A 15,571-nucleotide genomic window follows, 5' to 3' on the forward strand; every position below is an offset into this window, starting at 1 on the left:
AATGCACTAATGACTGTTCAGGGACTGGTGTTGGAGGCTATGGAATCAGCCTTAGACAAGGAAAAGCCTTCCCTTCATACACTATGTCAGTGCAACATATGGAAAGAAAAACAGGAATTTTCAGGGCGGGGTTGAGAGTGGGGAATCATGGATTCGGAACAAGGGTCAAATGCCAGCAAAGGCCTGAGATTGGCATCTGGAGAAAAATCACTGGAACAGGTAGTCAAAAAAGGGCCATGAGGTTGTGTCTCATTTTTTTTGTGGCTGGGAGAGTGCAAAGAAGGTTCACCAGATTTATTTCTGGATTGGAGGGTGGAGGTAGGGAAGAGACTGCAGTGAGATTGTCCTATTAGGAGAGATGGACCTATACGTTCTTGAGTTTAGAAGGTTTAGGGGGATGAGAGGCAATCTCTTTAAAAGATACAAAATTTATCCCAGGTTTAACAGGATAGATATAGGGTTTATATTTCCTGTCTTCAAAATAAGAGGTCAGCCGTAGAGGAATGAGATGAGAAGAAATTTCTTCACCCAGAGGGTGTGAATCTTTGGAACTCTATTCCAAAAAGGGTTGTGACTCAGTCTATGAATATACTCAAGACAGAAATCAATAGACTTTTGGATAATAATGGAAACAAGGGTTGTGGAGTTAATTAGAAAGTCTCATTGAGGTAGAACAACCATGATTTTTTTGAATGACACAGCAGGCACAAGAGCCTAAATAAGCCTTATATTCTCCTGACAGCCTCCATTTTGGAACATTTAAGCAAGCAGAGGCCTCTACCAGTAATGCAGCTATCCCAAAATTCAAAGTCTATTCACCAGGAATGTACTTAGGTACAGCAATCTTTTTTAAATGAAGCCCAGGGGACCAATATCAGACACTCCTTCAGGCCTACCTAGAACTGGGACTGTGCCCAGTTCGTACAATCAAGTTGATACAAGAATTCTCTAGCCCTGCATGCCCTCAGTATTTTGGTACTTTTTCCACAGTATTTCCATCTTATAAACTATAAGTGGCAGCAAATGCACCCCTATATTTGTAGTTAGCATCAAAGTAAATGCCCTGCACAGCAACTTGTTTCTCAAATCCACCTCTTTTTTTTGTTCCTTTTCCCATACACCTCCTCTAGCCCCCACCATCACTCATTTTCATCCCCCTCACCCTCCTAGTTTCATCCACCTACCAACTGTATCCCCTCCCCCATCTGGTTCCTTATGCCCTTCATCTTTCCCTTAATGGTTCCCATTATCACCTGCCTCAGTCTCCCAATTCCTCCCCTCCCTGGCTCCTTCCGCCCATCATCCTTCACCCCTCCTCAGTCCACATATCTCCCAGGCCCTGTCTCACCCCCGTCCCTCCTCTTTATACTGCTATCTTCTCTCTTCACCCTCAGTCCTGATAAAGGGTCTCGAACCGAAACATCAACAATTCTTCCCCACCCACAGATGCTGGTCGACCCACTAAGTTCCTCTAGCAGTTGGTTTTATGCTGTTAACTTTTATTGATGGACCAATTTATTTTCATAATTTTTTTTCTTTACCCTGAAGAACAATTCAATGAACAATATTCTCCTTGACTGAGCTCGCATTTAACAGCCTATTCCATCCATTGGAATACGGCTCTCTTCTCCTCACTCAATATCCAAACACCGTTTCCATTTTATACTCCCGGCATAGTGATCAGCATGGCTGACTTGCTCCCTTCCTTTCCCAGATCTACTTGAGACAAAACTCTATCATTGTCTCAACTGATATCAGTTAATGTAGCAGAGATTTCACAGTAAATCTAGAAACAGGTTGCTTGTTGCAAAAAAAACATTTCACAACATAAGTCAGTGATAATATACCTGATTCTGTGTTGGCTTTGGGGAAGCTCATAAATGTTTCTTTTATTAGATTATGGAAACATTTTTAAGAAATGCAAATCATTTATTAAGTATGTATATTTCAGTAGTTGTGCTATTATTGGGCATTTTGCCTAGTCTATTAGTTGCTAAATACTGCATGAACAGGGCTTCAAAGACAGTCAAATGATGACATTAGGAGTGGGCAGAGAAAAGTGCTGCTGGTGGTGAGAGATAACTCATGGCAGCTGCTGACTAATGTTTACATTCTTGGCTTGAATTGAAGTTTAGCAACTACAGCTCACCAACTATAATCAACATTCATGAAGGAAAGCCAGAACAACACATTAACTACTACCAGCTGATAATCTATGGTTTTGTTCAGTTAGCCAGTGATGGAAGTGCTTGCTTGAATATGTTATTTGATGGCTCTGGCTACATGAATAAAAACATCAGGACCTGTAATGATTGATAATCCAAGATTCAGGTTCACTGGACTAAAGTGAAGTAAATCAGGAGGCATTGATTTAATAAACTTTCTACAATGGTTGAAAAATGTCAAAATAACAGAAAAATAAACTACCAATTTATGCATTACTACTGTATTCTCCAATGAATTCTCACAGTAATTACCCAGAAAATGAACTGGTGGAGAGGAAGTGGAGAGGTTCGTTTCCTGTCTATAATAATGTGTGTGCATTTGTTATACTGCATGGTGCAACATGTTTTCACCTTGTGGGTTTTTGCAGATATACCCCTATTTAAATGTCTAGTTAAATAAATACTTATTTATCTAAACAAAAAGATTAATTTCATTCAGTTCAATAAGGTGCTTAAAAAATTTGTTTGCTCCCTGATAAAGGCCTCTACCCACATCCTGTTTTTCAGATTTAGAAGCTGAATCTCATTTTAAGGATGTATCAATAGTGAGGTGTATTTAAGAGATAATTTACTTTGTTTTCCTGTAGAAATGTACAATATTTATAACTAATGGCTGGATGAGAGAAAAGAGATAATAAAATTAGTTTATTTAGTATAATGGGCAAAAGAAAACAGGTCTAACAAGTAAACTTTGCACAATTTATAGTTATTGCTATCTATGTTTCTAATGCGCAAAACTTAAGCTTTTCAGGTTAATGTTTTAAAAAAACCAGTACAAACAAGTGCAATCAAGAACATAAACAAACCTGAAATGAAGCTCCATCAATTTTATATTTTTTAATCAATAACTACAGAAATTTTACTGGCTTAAAGGAATGCATGATGATCATAGCAACAGTACATTAATTCAATTTTGGCAGCTGCTGAGAGGGCATTACACTTTTTCATGGTTGAAACTGTGGTGCCTGGGACCGATCCTAGATCTGGGGAATGGGGGTTGAGGGAAAAAGGGAGTGGGGGGTAATGGGTGGTGGTTATAGGTCCAAACAGACCAGCAGGCAAGATCAGAACAAAGGGGCTGGTCTAGGGGAGTGGGGTAGGGGGATTGGAGACAGTAGGTACTGGACTTACTTTGGAAACATCCCAAATTAGCACTGTGCTGTGAAGACCTAGTCATCACCAGAGTGTCCACTGTAGTCTTTTCCAAGACAATTTAATTTTCCCTTCGGTTCTCCAAAAAGTGCATTCCAAGGGGAATGGTGACATCCTCTGACCATACTGGCCACACAAGGGTAAATCAAGACTAGAATGCCCAGCAGATCTGAAACATTGATTGTTCCTCTTTCCAAGGATCTGCCTGACCTGCAGAGCTTTTCCAGCATTTTCTGTTTTTATTTCAGCTTACCAGCATCTACCGTTTTTTTTTGATTTGCTGTCTGAATGATTTACTTAATTTCAATAAAAGCATTTGCTAGAGGAAAATATTCTTAAAACTATGTAACCAAATAAAATCACATGCTTATTTGAAAATAAAAATCCCAGTACGACGCTACACATGAACACATACAATTCCCTCCACTGGCCATGTCATGCTACTGCAGCAGTTCAAGTCACATTTATGGGACACCTCCCCAAACCCAGAAGGTGTTCAATATGTGTGCTATTTCTTTGAAAGCATTCTCTGAAAGGAACGTGCTTGACAGCATGAAAATAACAAGTTTCTATTAGCTCAGTGTAGAGGCCAACGTAAAGGCCAAGAAAGCTGTATACTGGAACTAGATACTGAAAAATAGGAGGGGAGGATAGCAATGGCTGACTTTAATCTGTGCCTACTACTGTAGTACAATTAGCACACCAAGTTTGTATTGCCTAGTTATTTAAATATTTGCTAACCACATCCAGTGATAACCCCAATATCTTTATAAAATATGGGTTGAGATCAGTAATTTGATTTGAAATGTTTGTTTTGCAAAACTATTATTCCAACAATGTGATTGTCAGTGATAGAGGTTTAAGTGTGGGATTGCTTTTGAGTGACGAATAATCATTCAGATCGGTGCTTTGTGGATAGCCGCAATACAAAGCATCTTCCAGACTGACCCCCCTTCCTCTTCCTCCTTACTTTCCAGTTGATCGCTTGCAAGGACTGACCCTCTATGATACAAAAATTCTGCAACATACACGCAATGCAATGATCAGGGCATTCATGTTCTCCAGAGCTCCACCTAAACAGTCCAAGCCATGGAAGTATTGTTTCAACATATCAGTAGACTGCTCAATTATATTGTGTGGCAGCACAGGGCTCATTGAACACATGCTGTGTTTGTGTGCATATGTACTGCACATCAGCTGTGAGACATTTTGTTAGCAGATAGCCCTCATTGTCCACAAAGTACTCTCTAGTTTGGTTGACAGCTCAATTATAACTGCAACAAGAGACTGCCTTCATTCTGAGACCCTCTTGGGAAGAGAGTAAAATGTAGTAAAATCTCTTCAAAGAGGGTCTTATTGAAGCAAACTTCAAGTAAGGCAGATTTCTTAATCATTGCCATAGTCACCTTTGAATCTATCGGTAATAGATTCTTTGACCTTCACCAAGAATTCAGTTACAGCTTCAGTGGTGACAGACTACAACAACAACATTTTTATTGAACTGGCAATGTCTCAAACATCGCTGCTCATTGATGGATAGGGGTCCTGTTGAAAGTCTATCTATTTCCTATAGCAGCTTGTCCTGCCCCTCTTACTGGTTCATTCTACCAGCCATGTTGCATTCCAAGTAAATGCTAGTGGGCCGTATAAAATATGGCTTCAATTGTGCAGCTGATTTTGTCTGACCATTAACAAGCTGACATTTGCTGTTCTGAAATCACTGGGTCACACTCCATGGAAGTTGTAGGGCAATTAGGAAATAATCAACAAAAACATGGGGTTGACATGAATAAATAATGTTCATAGTATGGAAACAGGCCCTTCAGCCCAACTCATCCATGCTGACAGAGATGCCCATCTATGCTAATCCCATTTGCCTGCATTTAGCCCATATCGCTCTAAACCTTTCCTATCCATGTATCTGTCCAAATACATTTTAAACGTTGTAATTGTATCTGCCTCTACCACCTCCTCTGGCAACTTGTTCTATGTACCCACCATCACCTGCGTGAAAAACTTACCCCTCCGATCCCCTTTTAACCTTTTCCCCTCTCACCTTACACCTATGCCCTCTAGTTTTAGACTCCCCTACCCTAGAAAAAAAAGTCTGCGATTATCTACCCTATCTATGCTCCTCAATGTTATAAACTCCTATTGTTAAGCCTAATACTATGTGAACCATTAAAAACATTCCCATACTGAAAAAAAAATCTCATCTGTGGTGCAGCAGGTCTGCAGTATCAGGTGATGTATATGATAGTGTTGGCTCAATGGTTGGAGTTCTTCTCTGCAGAGGATTAACAACTAGAAATGCTTCATGGAGATTGGGACGTTTAGGGTGATTACTTAAATCAAACAAAACACTGGGCAATTAACTAACCCTGAAGATTTCAGGCAGGCCTATCACTTGGTAGTGTGTGGTTAGCATAATGTTATTACAGCGCCACAACCCAGGTTCAACTCCCGCCACTGTCTGTAAGGAGTTTGTACGTTCTCCATGACTACATGGGTTTCCTCCAGGTGCTCTGGTTTCCTCCCACATTCCAAAGACGTACGGGTTAGGAAGTTGTGGGTATGCTATGTTGGTGCCAGAAGAGTGGTGACACTTGCAGGCTGCCCCCAGCACATTGTCAGTAATGCAAAAAGATGCATTTCACTGTGTGTTTCAATGTACATGTGACAAGTAAATATCTTATATTATCTATGGTCATATGAAACAGGAGCAGGAATAGGCCTTAAGATCCCCTCTCTGCCAGCTGTCATTCAATGCTAAAAGCTGGTCTGATCTTGGAGATACAGGAGACTGCAGATGCTGGAATCTGAAGCAACAAACAAGATGAACAGTTGATGCTTGGGGTCAAAACGCTTCATCTGGACAGAGTCAATTGTCCATTTCCCTCCACAGATGCTGCCTGACCCACTGAGTTCCTCTAGCATCTTGTTTGTTGATCTCGGTTCAACTCCACTTTGTTGCTGATGTCCACAAGTTGTGTGTTTCCTATGGTCCAAAATTCTGTCCATCTATGTCATACTTAAATACACTCAATAACTCAGCCTCCACTGCTCCCTAATGATTCACAACTCTCCAAAAGGTTGAACTTCCTCCTTATTGCTGTCTTAAATGGATGTCCCCTTACCCTGAAACAATACCTCTAGCCCTAGATTCACCCATGGAGGGAAGCACACTCTCAGGATTCACTCTTTCAAACTTCATAGAATTTTATTTTGTTTCTCCATCAGTAATGGAAAGATCTTGGCACTCACTCATCTGAGATGGATAGGGTAGAGAGGGAATGTTTGACTGGTACAAAATAAACAGATCAGATCAACTGCCAGCAAAATTGGCTCACACGTCTGCCTGATTCTGAGGCCATAATGACAGATCTGTACAGTGGTAGATTGATATTCTTTCCTTTTGGTAATGGCTGCTGGCTGATTGTCAAGTGGCCTAATGTTACATGCATGCAGTCTGTATAATTGTACTTGTGCAAAACCAGATTTTGTAATAAGACCCACAGCATGACTGCAGGTTTGTAGATCCTGCAGGGTGGGTAAAGTCTTGTACAAGCAGCAACCTCCCACTGTGTTCTCATGTGTGGTCTCTTTGAAACGCCAATTGTTGCTTTCAATGGAATCACAGCTCCTCATCCTACCTTCCTGCAAGAATAACTATGAGCCAAACTGTCATTTGTCATGTCATTCTGCAGGGTGTATAAGCAGAATAGTTGTTCAACGAAGGAATCCTCAAGCAAAAACCTCCTGTGGAAACTCTGCTTACAAATAGTAAGCAGACCCTTTAAATAGAGCTTCTGACTGTCATTTTAAAACAAATCCTGCTTTGCATTCAGCGCTGTTGCAGAGCAGTTAAAATAGATTCAGGGTCCAAATGAAATCACAGTACCTCAGCCCAGACATATAGAACATAGAACAATACAGCACAGGAACAGGCTCTTTGCCTATTATGTCCACGCTGACGCCAATCTAACTAATCCCATCCTCCTGTATATGGTCTGTATCCCTCTATTTTTTGCCTGTATGTGTCTGTCCAAATGCCTCTCAAACATTTCTATTGTATCTGCTTCTACCACCTCCCCTGGCAGCCCATTCCAGGCACCCACCACTGTGTAAAAAAAAAACTTGCTTCACACATTTATTTTAAACTCTCCCCCTCTTGCTGTAAAGCTATGAAGCTCTAGTATTTGACATTTCCGCAATGGGGGAAAAAGACTATCTACCTTATCTATGCTTTTCATAAATTTATATACTTCTGTCAGGTTATCCCTCAGTCTCTAACACTCCAGAGAAAACAATCCAAGTTTGTCCAATCTCTCCTTATAGCTAATATATTAACACAGTTCTGCTCATTTCAAACAGGTACCTTAGTTATGAGACACAATAAACTGCATATGCCAGAATCTGGAGCAAAAAACAATCTGCAGGAGGAACTCAGCGGGCTGAGCAGTAACTGTGGGGGGGGGGAAGGAATTGTCAGCATTTCTGGTTGAAACCCTGCATCAGGGCTGAGAGTGGAGTATATATTGGCTATCTCCCCTCTCCACTCCAGCAACCTTGCACACTTCCCTGAAAACCAATAAGTATGAATGTACAAGTAGGAGCAGGAGTAGGCCTCTCAACTCCTCAAACCTACTCTGCAAGTAGCAAGTTCATGGCTGGTCTGAGTCTCTCCTCAACCCTGTATTCCTGTCCACCCACGGTTACCTTTTACCTTCTTATTATCTACCTTGCTCTGCTTTGAAAATATTTGAAGATTCTGCTTCCATCATCCTTTGAGGAAGAGTTTTGAATATTCACGAATTCCTCAGGGAAAAATAATGCCTCCGCTTGATCTTAAGTGTGCAATTCCCTATTTTTTAAACCTCAAGTTTTAGATCCTCCCACAAGACGAAGCAGCCACTCCATATCCACCCTATCAAGACCCCCAAGGATTTAATGTGCTTCGTGTAGAAATGAATTATGCTACAAATAAAATTTGACTCATTACCAAATGCTAAAATTTGTTCAAAAATTGTTCAAACAAACAAAATAAATACCAATACAACTCTAAAAAGATTTTATCTATTTCCATAGCTACCTATGCATTCATCAGCAGGCACTTTAATACCAGTTTGAGATCTCTTTCAAGCACAACAAAATTTTGGATACCGATTACTCGCTTATAGAAACATCTTCTAAAGAATGATAAAAATACACATTGCAACACTTTAAATAGCCCTGATAACATACTAAAACTGAAAGGAATTTAACAAAAGACAAATATCAATGCAATTTTTTTAAACAAATTATTAATGATTTAAAATAAAAACAGGAAGATAGGTGGTGGATATATGAGAAAGATGGTCCAAAAGTTCTTCAGCTTTTAAAAAGTAACATTAAACCTGTGATGTGCAAGGGCCAAAGATGGTTTTTGGCAAAGCCTCCTGGCAGCAATATTCTATCCCCATACCAGGTCCAAGATATTGTTTATGATACAATCAGCCTTACACACAGAGGCTTTCTCTATCAGCTCTACTGTAGCAAGGAAAATCAGGAGGCTGCAGATCAGAGTTCAAAGAAGAGCTTTCATTCTGATGAGGGCAGGTGGGTGGGCCGAGATGATCACTGCATTCACAAACAACATGGTTAGGGCAAGGGCAGGGTGTAGGGAGCGAACATCAGCAATTCAAGACTACTTGCAGTGGCTTGACACCATGGACAGCCCAGGAATAGAACAGGTAAAGCTGATCCCTTTTAACTAATTGAGAAACAGGTCTCAACTCTGCAGTTAAGGTCTGCTTCTGTGGAAGAAGTCTACAGAATTGTCTACAGGTGGTAATAAAATAATTACATACATTATAACATCACTGCACATATCCAATAGTCCCCATGCAGAGTATACCAAGTGAATCAATTAGCCTGAGAATTTCCACTGTTCTCACTCCCCAACCAAATCAGTACCTGTGACTGAGGGAAGTTCTTTTTAAAGGAAACTCCTCCCGGCACAATGCTAGGGTTTATACTAGCACTTGTGCCAATCAATAAAATTAGCCAACTTTCTTAAACACCATGGATTCACATCCCTAACCATGAAAGTCTTGCAGTCTCAATTTAGGGGATTTCTTTCTCCAACCCCACCCTGTCCCAACATCTGCCTTAAAAGGTAGCATTATCACCATGTAGGCCTGAGATCTGGAAAAGTTCCTTTTACCCAGAAGATTGTAAATCTATGGCATTTTCTATCCCAGAGGACCCTAAGCTCAATCGCATAACACTATTACAGCGCCAGCGACCTGGGTTCAATTCCCGCCGCTGTCTGTAAGGGGTTTGTACGTTCTCCCCATGACTGCGTGGGTTTCCTCCAGGTGCTCCGGCTTCCTCCCACATTCCAAAGACGTATCGGTTGGGAAGTTGCGGGCATGCTATGTTGGCGCCAGAGGTGTGGCGACACTTGCGGGCTGCCCCCAGAACACTCTACGCAAAAGATTCATTTCACTGTGTGTTTCAATGTACATGTGACTAATAAAGATATCTTGTCTTGTCTTAATTAAATATGGGAATCAGAGAAAATGAGGACATTGGGTGAGAAAATGAACCTACAGTAAAGAATCCACCAGAGTCTAATTGATTGACGGAGCAAGCTTGAGGCCTATTCTTGCCTGCACTTCTTATATTTTTAACACTGAAACTCGCAGAAATGGCGGAGAACCAATGTAGCTGTGCCAGTAGCTGTGGAGAGGGTGGCACAGTGCATCACAGCCCCGGTACCCTGGTTTCAACCTTGACCTGCAGTACTGTCTGTATGACATTGCATTTTCTCCGTGACTGTGGATTTCCCCTGGGTGCTTCAGTTTCCTCCCACATCTCAAAAACATGAGTTGGTATGCTAATTGGCTACTGTAAATTGTCCCTAGTGCAGATGGGTACTAGGAGATTCAGTGGGGAGTTATTGGGCTTGAGGTTAATTCACATTAGTACAGGGATTAGGGTACAGTGAAGTAACTGGCAGAATAGGATTGGCTGGATTGCTCAGAGGGCCAGCACTGACCCAATGGGCTAAAAGGCCTCCTTTGACTTCATAAGGAAATACATTGAGACATAATTTGGGAGGTTCCAATTACCTCCAACTGAAAGATTCAAGCAAATAAACTTACTTTGCAGCAAAAAAAGGTAAGTTAGGTGTATGTTCAGAAATCATTCTACATGATTAATACTATATACAATTTCTGATAGCTTTTCACATTTGGTCCCCAAAGCCTGCTCTGCCATTCAACAAAAACATGGCTGATATTCTAGGTCATTTGCTGGCACCACACTCCTTGATCTCTCTAATTTCCAGAAATCTATCAGTCTCTGTTTTGAATGCAATCAATGACTGAACCTCCACAGCCCTCCAAGTAGTGCACTCCAAAGACAGCATCCTCAGAGTAAACAAATTTATCCTCATTTGAAACTACATGGTGTAGCCTTATTCTGAGACTGTGGCAATGGCCTCTACAACACAAGTCCTGCATGTTTCCTAAAACCGATCCTTTCTGGGAACAAGGCAATAGTGTTGTTTTTACTATGCATTCATTCCTAGAATGTGGATGATACTGACAAGGCAGTTTTATTGTCTGCAGATCATTCAGAATGGTCTAATAGTTCAGAACTAGAGTCACATAGACACTAAATAGGGATAGGTGGCTATTAATTTTTTTTTCCTTAAATGTTAACGAAACAGTGGATTTCTGCTTGTAGCCTTCCTTGTGACATCTGATAAATTACCATATCTAATGAATTTAATTCAATCAACCAGTGGGATTTGAACACTGGGTTATAACTCGTGCTATTACCTCTGGATGACTTACACATGCTTCTTAGCAACTAATTCTAAACATTTACAATCCTTTTTTCCCCTTTGCATAGTATATTATTTGTTTCATTATTTAAGCTGGCAAGATCAGATTTTAAGAAGAGCGAAGTTCATCAGTGTTTTGCCAATTAGGTCATAGGATGTGGTTTACATGTGACCTGATTTATCAAAATTAGCAAGAAAAAATAGCACTTACAACAATTTAGCCAACTATGTTACGAAATTATTCGAAAGAGACGGAGCGACAATGAATGTTAGAGGAGTTCCATTTTAAGCAAAGCTATTCAGTGGTTGTTTCAAAAGAAAATTATCATTAATTTGATGTTTGTTATTTATTATAAATACCTGTCTGTAATCATACAGGAGAATTGAGAACATAGAACACTAAGTACAGAAACAGGTCCTGCAGCCCATGATGTCTGTGCCTAACATGATACCAAATTAAACTAAATCTCTTCTGCCTGCACATGATCCATATCCTTCCACTCCCTGCAATAGTCATTTGTCTATCTAAAAGCCTCTTATACATCACTATGGTATCTGCTTCAACTATTACCCCTGGCAGCCATTCTAGGCACCTACCACTCTGTAAAAAAAAAACTTGTCCCCACACATCTTCTTTAAACTTTCAACCTCTCACCTTAAATCTATGTCCACTAGTATTTGACATTTCCACTCTGGGAAATACATTCTGACTGTCTACCCTATCTGTGCCTCTCATAACTTTATAAACTTCTATCAGGTCTCCACAGCCTCCAATGCTCCAGAGAAAACAACCAAAATTTGTCCACTCTCTCCTTATAGCACATACCCTCTAATCCAGGCAGCATCATGGTAAACCTCTTCTATGCTCTTTCCAAAACCTCCATATCCTTCCCTTTATGGGGTGACCAAAATTGTACACAGTATTCCAAGTGCAGCCTAACCAAAGTTTTATAACCAAGGTCCAAGTAGACAACATCCACTGCCCTACGCTCATCAATCACAGGTTTGTAAGACATGACCAGCCTCTCAAAGCCAATGCTGGCTGTCCCTATTCAGGCTATTTTTTCCCCAAATGCATGTAAATCCTGTCCCTAAGAATCCTCTCCAATAGCTTCCCTGACATGAATGTGAGGCTCACCAGTTTATAATTTCCTGGATTATCCCTATTTCCCTTCTTGAACAAAGGAACAACACTGGGAATTCATAGAAAATTGCTGTCCAGATGCAAATATTAACAAGTAGTACCTCATTTTCAGGCTGCACCATTTCAACTTCAACAGCGACTTTTTCTTCTGAAAGATGTTCCCCTTGCTGGCAATCAAGTTTGATGAAGTTCCTGCACACCTGATGGGCAGTGTAATTGCAATCTGTTTAGACAGAGGAATAAATTAAGAGGCATAGTCAAAATTAAATGAAATTCTGCTAGAAAATGTCAATTCTGTATATAATTTGTCCAGAAGAAATTAATTACGGTAGGCTAAGAAAGTGTACATGTTTTGAAGTATCTAAGGAGCATAGGAATTGTTGGATTAAAAAGAAAATGTCAAGTTCATTCTAAATTCACCCTCCTGCAAGCATTGGCCAAATCCTCTGGTTTTATTATTAAGGGGGAAATAAAATAGCTCAACGTGGAAATCACTATGTGGAGTTGTGAAAGGATAATATAAATTTGCAGAGGCCTTCAAACAGTTACAAGTTTGAATATCCTGAATCAAAAATGTCTACAACATTCTATCAACCAGATTGCTTCGGTAAGGTAAAAGGCAAAACTTTGTAAAACTCACTACATAAATTCCAGCCTTCACTGGTTCTGACTCTCAGTATATCCATTGCATCAATAAGTTTAAGAAAGGAGACATGACTGGCATATAAATATTAGCAAAATTCTTATTTTGTTGTTGTTGGGCTTGTCGTATTTATTATTACCACGTACACTTTACACCGTGAATTTCATTACACCTTGGTATTTATGACAATAAACTAATCTGAATCTAATCTGTATCTGTATTCAGCGGCTTCTAGTTAAGAATCTAGGGTTAACCATAACACCAATTAACTAGAATGGGTAATAGATTTAAGAAAAGATTACAGTTTTAGGAAAATGTACTCTTATTGGATAAGCTAATGGGCCAGATTGGGTTTAACCCGGTTTGCAGTTCAGATTTTCCTCCGGCGCAATTATTGCAGCTGCATTAACCTTTTGCAGCTCCATGGACATAACTGACCACAACCTTAATACCATGGCCATCCAGTAAATCAGAGGGGTCCGTGAGCAGTGACCAGGCCTCGGGCAATAAAACCTGACTGTCTCTGAACTGGCCTGCTGGAACTTTTCACAACTTATACTGTTTCAACTGTTGATAAAAAATTCTGATAATTAGAGAATTTAGAAACAGCTGAAATGCAGTTAAAGAATTTTAAAAATAAATGTATTTAAAAATACACTTAACTGATGTAGATTAATTAAATAACAAAAACACCTATTTATCTCCGATTACCTTTTCCATCCAAGTTAGTGACCTCAGTTTGGTGCCACATTCTATACACAAGCTGGCCTAACACTGAGAGGTCAGATATAAAGTGATCCAGCTCCCTCAGCTCAAGACATTGTGCTCCACCCCAGGATAATGCTGGGTCCAGCAGCAGAAAGGAGGTCAGATGTATTAACATATGCCCCTGGAGTTCCATACTTCTGTGCTGCAATATGTAGTCATGGAAACCAGGAATGTGGTGATTCATGAGGGTCACCTTGTTGGTGGTTCCATTCGCTCCAGTCCATGGGTTCTAAAGTGACTGGTGAACCACAGATTTTGCAGGAGGTGCTCAGCAAGGCAGGCAGGTGCATAGTTTGTGATGAGGTGTGATCCCTCTGTCACTTACACTGGGCTGCTGTGTACTCCCGACAAATGGATTCAAATATTCCCAGTGCAATCCTGGGTTGCCCTTGCCCACTTTGAGCAGTCGTGGGCCAGAGATTCCCAGGAGTCAGTTGGGATGTTACATTTTATCACAGAACTTTTGAGAACATCCATGGACCCTTTCCTCCATCTGCCTGGAAATCTCTTCCCTTGGCAGATCTCAGAACAGTGCAATTGTTATGCAGCTTGCCATCAGAGCCAACTGAGTGTAATTAGGGCCTCTGTGCTGAGTATATTAGACTGGGAGAGGACACTAACATTAGTCACTTATCCCGTCACTGGATTTAGAGAATTATTGATCTCTCCAATGCTTTGAAGTGTCTACCATTGGTATGTATCCTGAATTGTTAGCCAGAAGTGAAAACATGTTGTCATCATAAAAAGGTGGTGATGGAGGTAAACAAGATTAAATTATTGCTCAGAATAAACAACGCATCTCTTTGGCTTTCCCTTATCCTGGTGATTGTTTCATTACTACAGCTAGTCATTAAAGAGACCAGACCATGTGGCATGTTCAACCCACAGAGGGTGCAATTGAGTGGCTAAACAGTGCATAGGGAGAATTCTGCACTTTAGTTTTGCTTCTCTCCACAGATGACAAATGAATGTAGACTGTCTTTCCCATGTACAGCAAAGGGAAATGTCAGCTTAAGCGAGAACTAAAACTCTCATCTTCCACCTCATGGTCTAATTAACTATTTCCACTCTTTCATAATAGAGGTGATATGGGTCTTGGAGATTACAAGAGTCATATTGTGATTTTTTAAATTTTACTAGCTTCATAAATTTTGCTTTTGACATTTTAATCAAGTCTGATTCAATTAATTTTGAAGGATGTCATTTTGCTTTCTATATTAGAGGTGTAGTGTGAAATCAAAACCAAAGTTTTGAGAATGTGTCCAATTTTAACTTTTAAAAACAAAACAAAGCATTTATATAATACCCCAAATGCCCTTGGGATATTCCAATGCATTTCAACAGCCAACAAAGTATTCTTTCTGAAAGACGTGGTTGCTTATTATTTGGACAAACATTCATATTAAAATTGAAAACTTTTATAAATGGTTTTAAAATACATAAAATACTGAGCTAATACCCAGCTGCAGAATGGCAATCTTGGTTCAAGAAATTTATCTTGCTTAACAGCAACCACTCTCCCACGAGGTTTTTGCTTTCATTATGTTTGGTAGTTTCCCACAATGCTGTCAGTCATATCTATTTTCAATTGTAAAAATAAAGCCATCCAATGTCTTGAACGTAAAAACCCAGTGTGAGATGGAGGTGGAATGGAAGAAGTGCTGGATTTTTGAGATAAAACTAGAAATTTTCTTTCCCCCTTCCTTCCTGGTTTCCTTTTTGATAAGGACTCTTTTTTCCCATAAATATGAAGCATAAATCACTTCAATTTAGGAAAAGAGCCAATTCTGTCAGATGAAAATCAA

At 40.0% G+C, this 15,571-nt stretch overlaps 1 protein-coding gene across 2 annotated transcripts in view; it reads right to left on the reverse strand.

Annotated features, from left to right (window-relative positions):
- The window catches only part of rassf5 (Ras association domain family member 5), an 89,986-nt gene that overhangs the window by 52,237 nt on the left and 22,178 nt on the right, over positions 1-15,571 (reverse strand). For both annotated transcript variants that reach the window (XR_007957883.1, XM_052034773.1), the window contains exon 2: positions 12,457-12,578. Coding sequence is in view for 1 of the 2 variants with exons in the window: in XM_052034773.1 (XP_051890733.1) it covers positions 12,457-12,578 (122 nt within the window). In the remaining variant the exon portion in view is untranslated. The remainder of the gene's footprint in view (positions 1-12,456; positions 12,579-15,571) is intronic.

This window comes from Pristis pectinata, chromosome 20 (assembly GCF_009764475.1).
Source record: "Pristis pectinata isolate sPriPec2 chromosome 20, sPriPec2.1.pri, whole genome shotgun sequence".
NCBI classification, from domain to species: Eukaryota; Metazoa; Chordata; class Chondrichthyes; order Rhinopristiformes; family Pristidae; genus Pristis; species Pristis pectinata.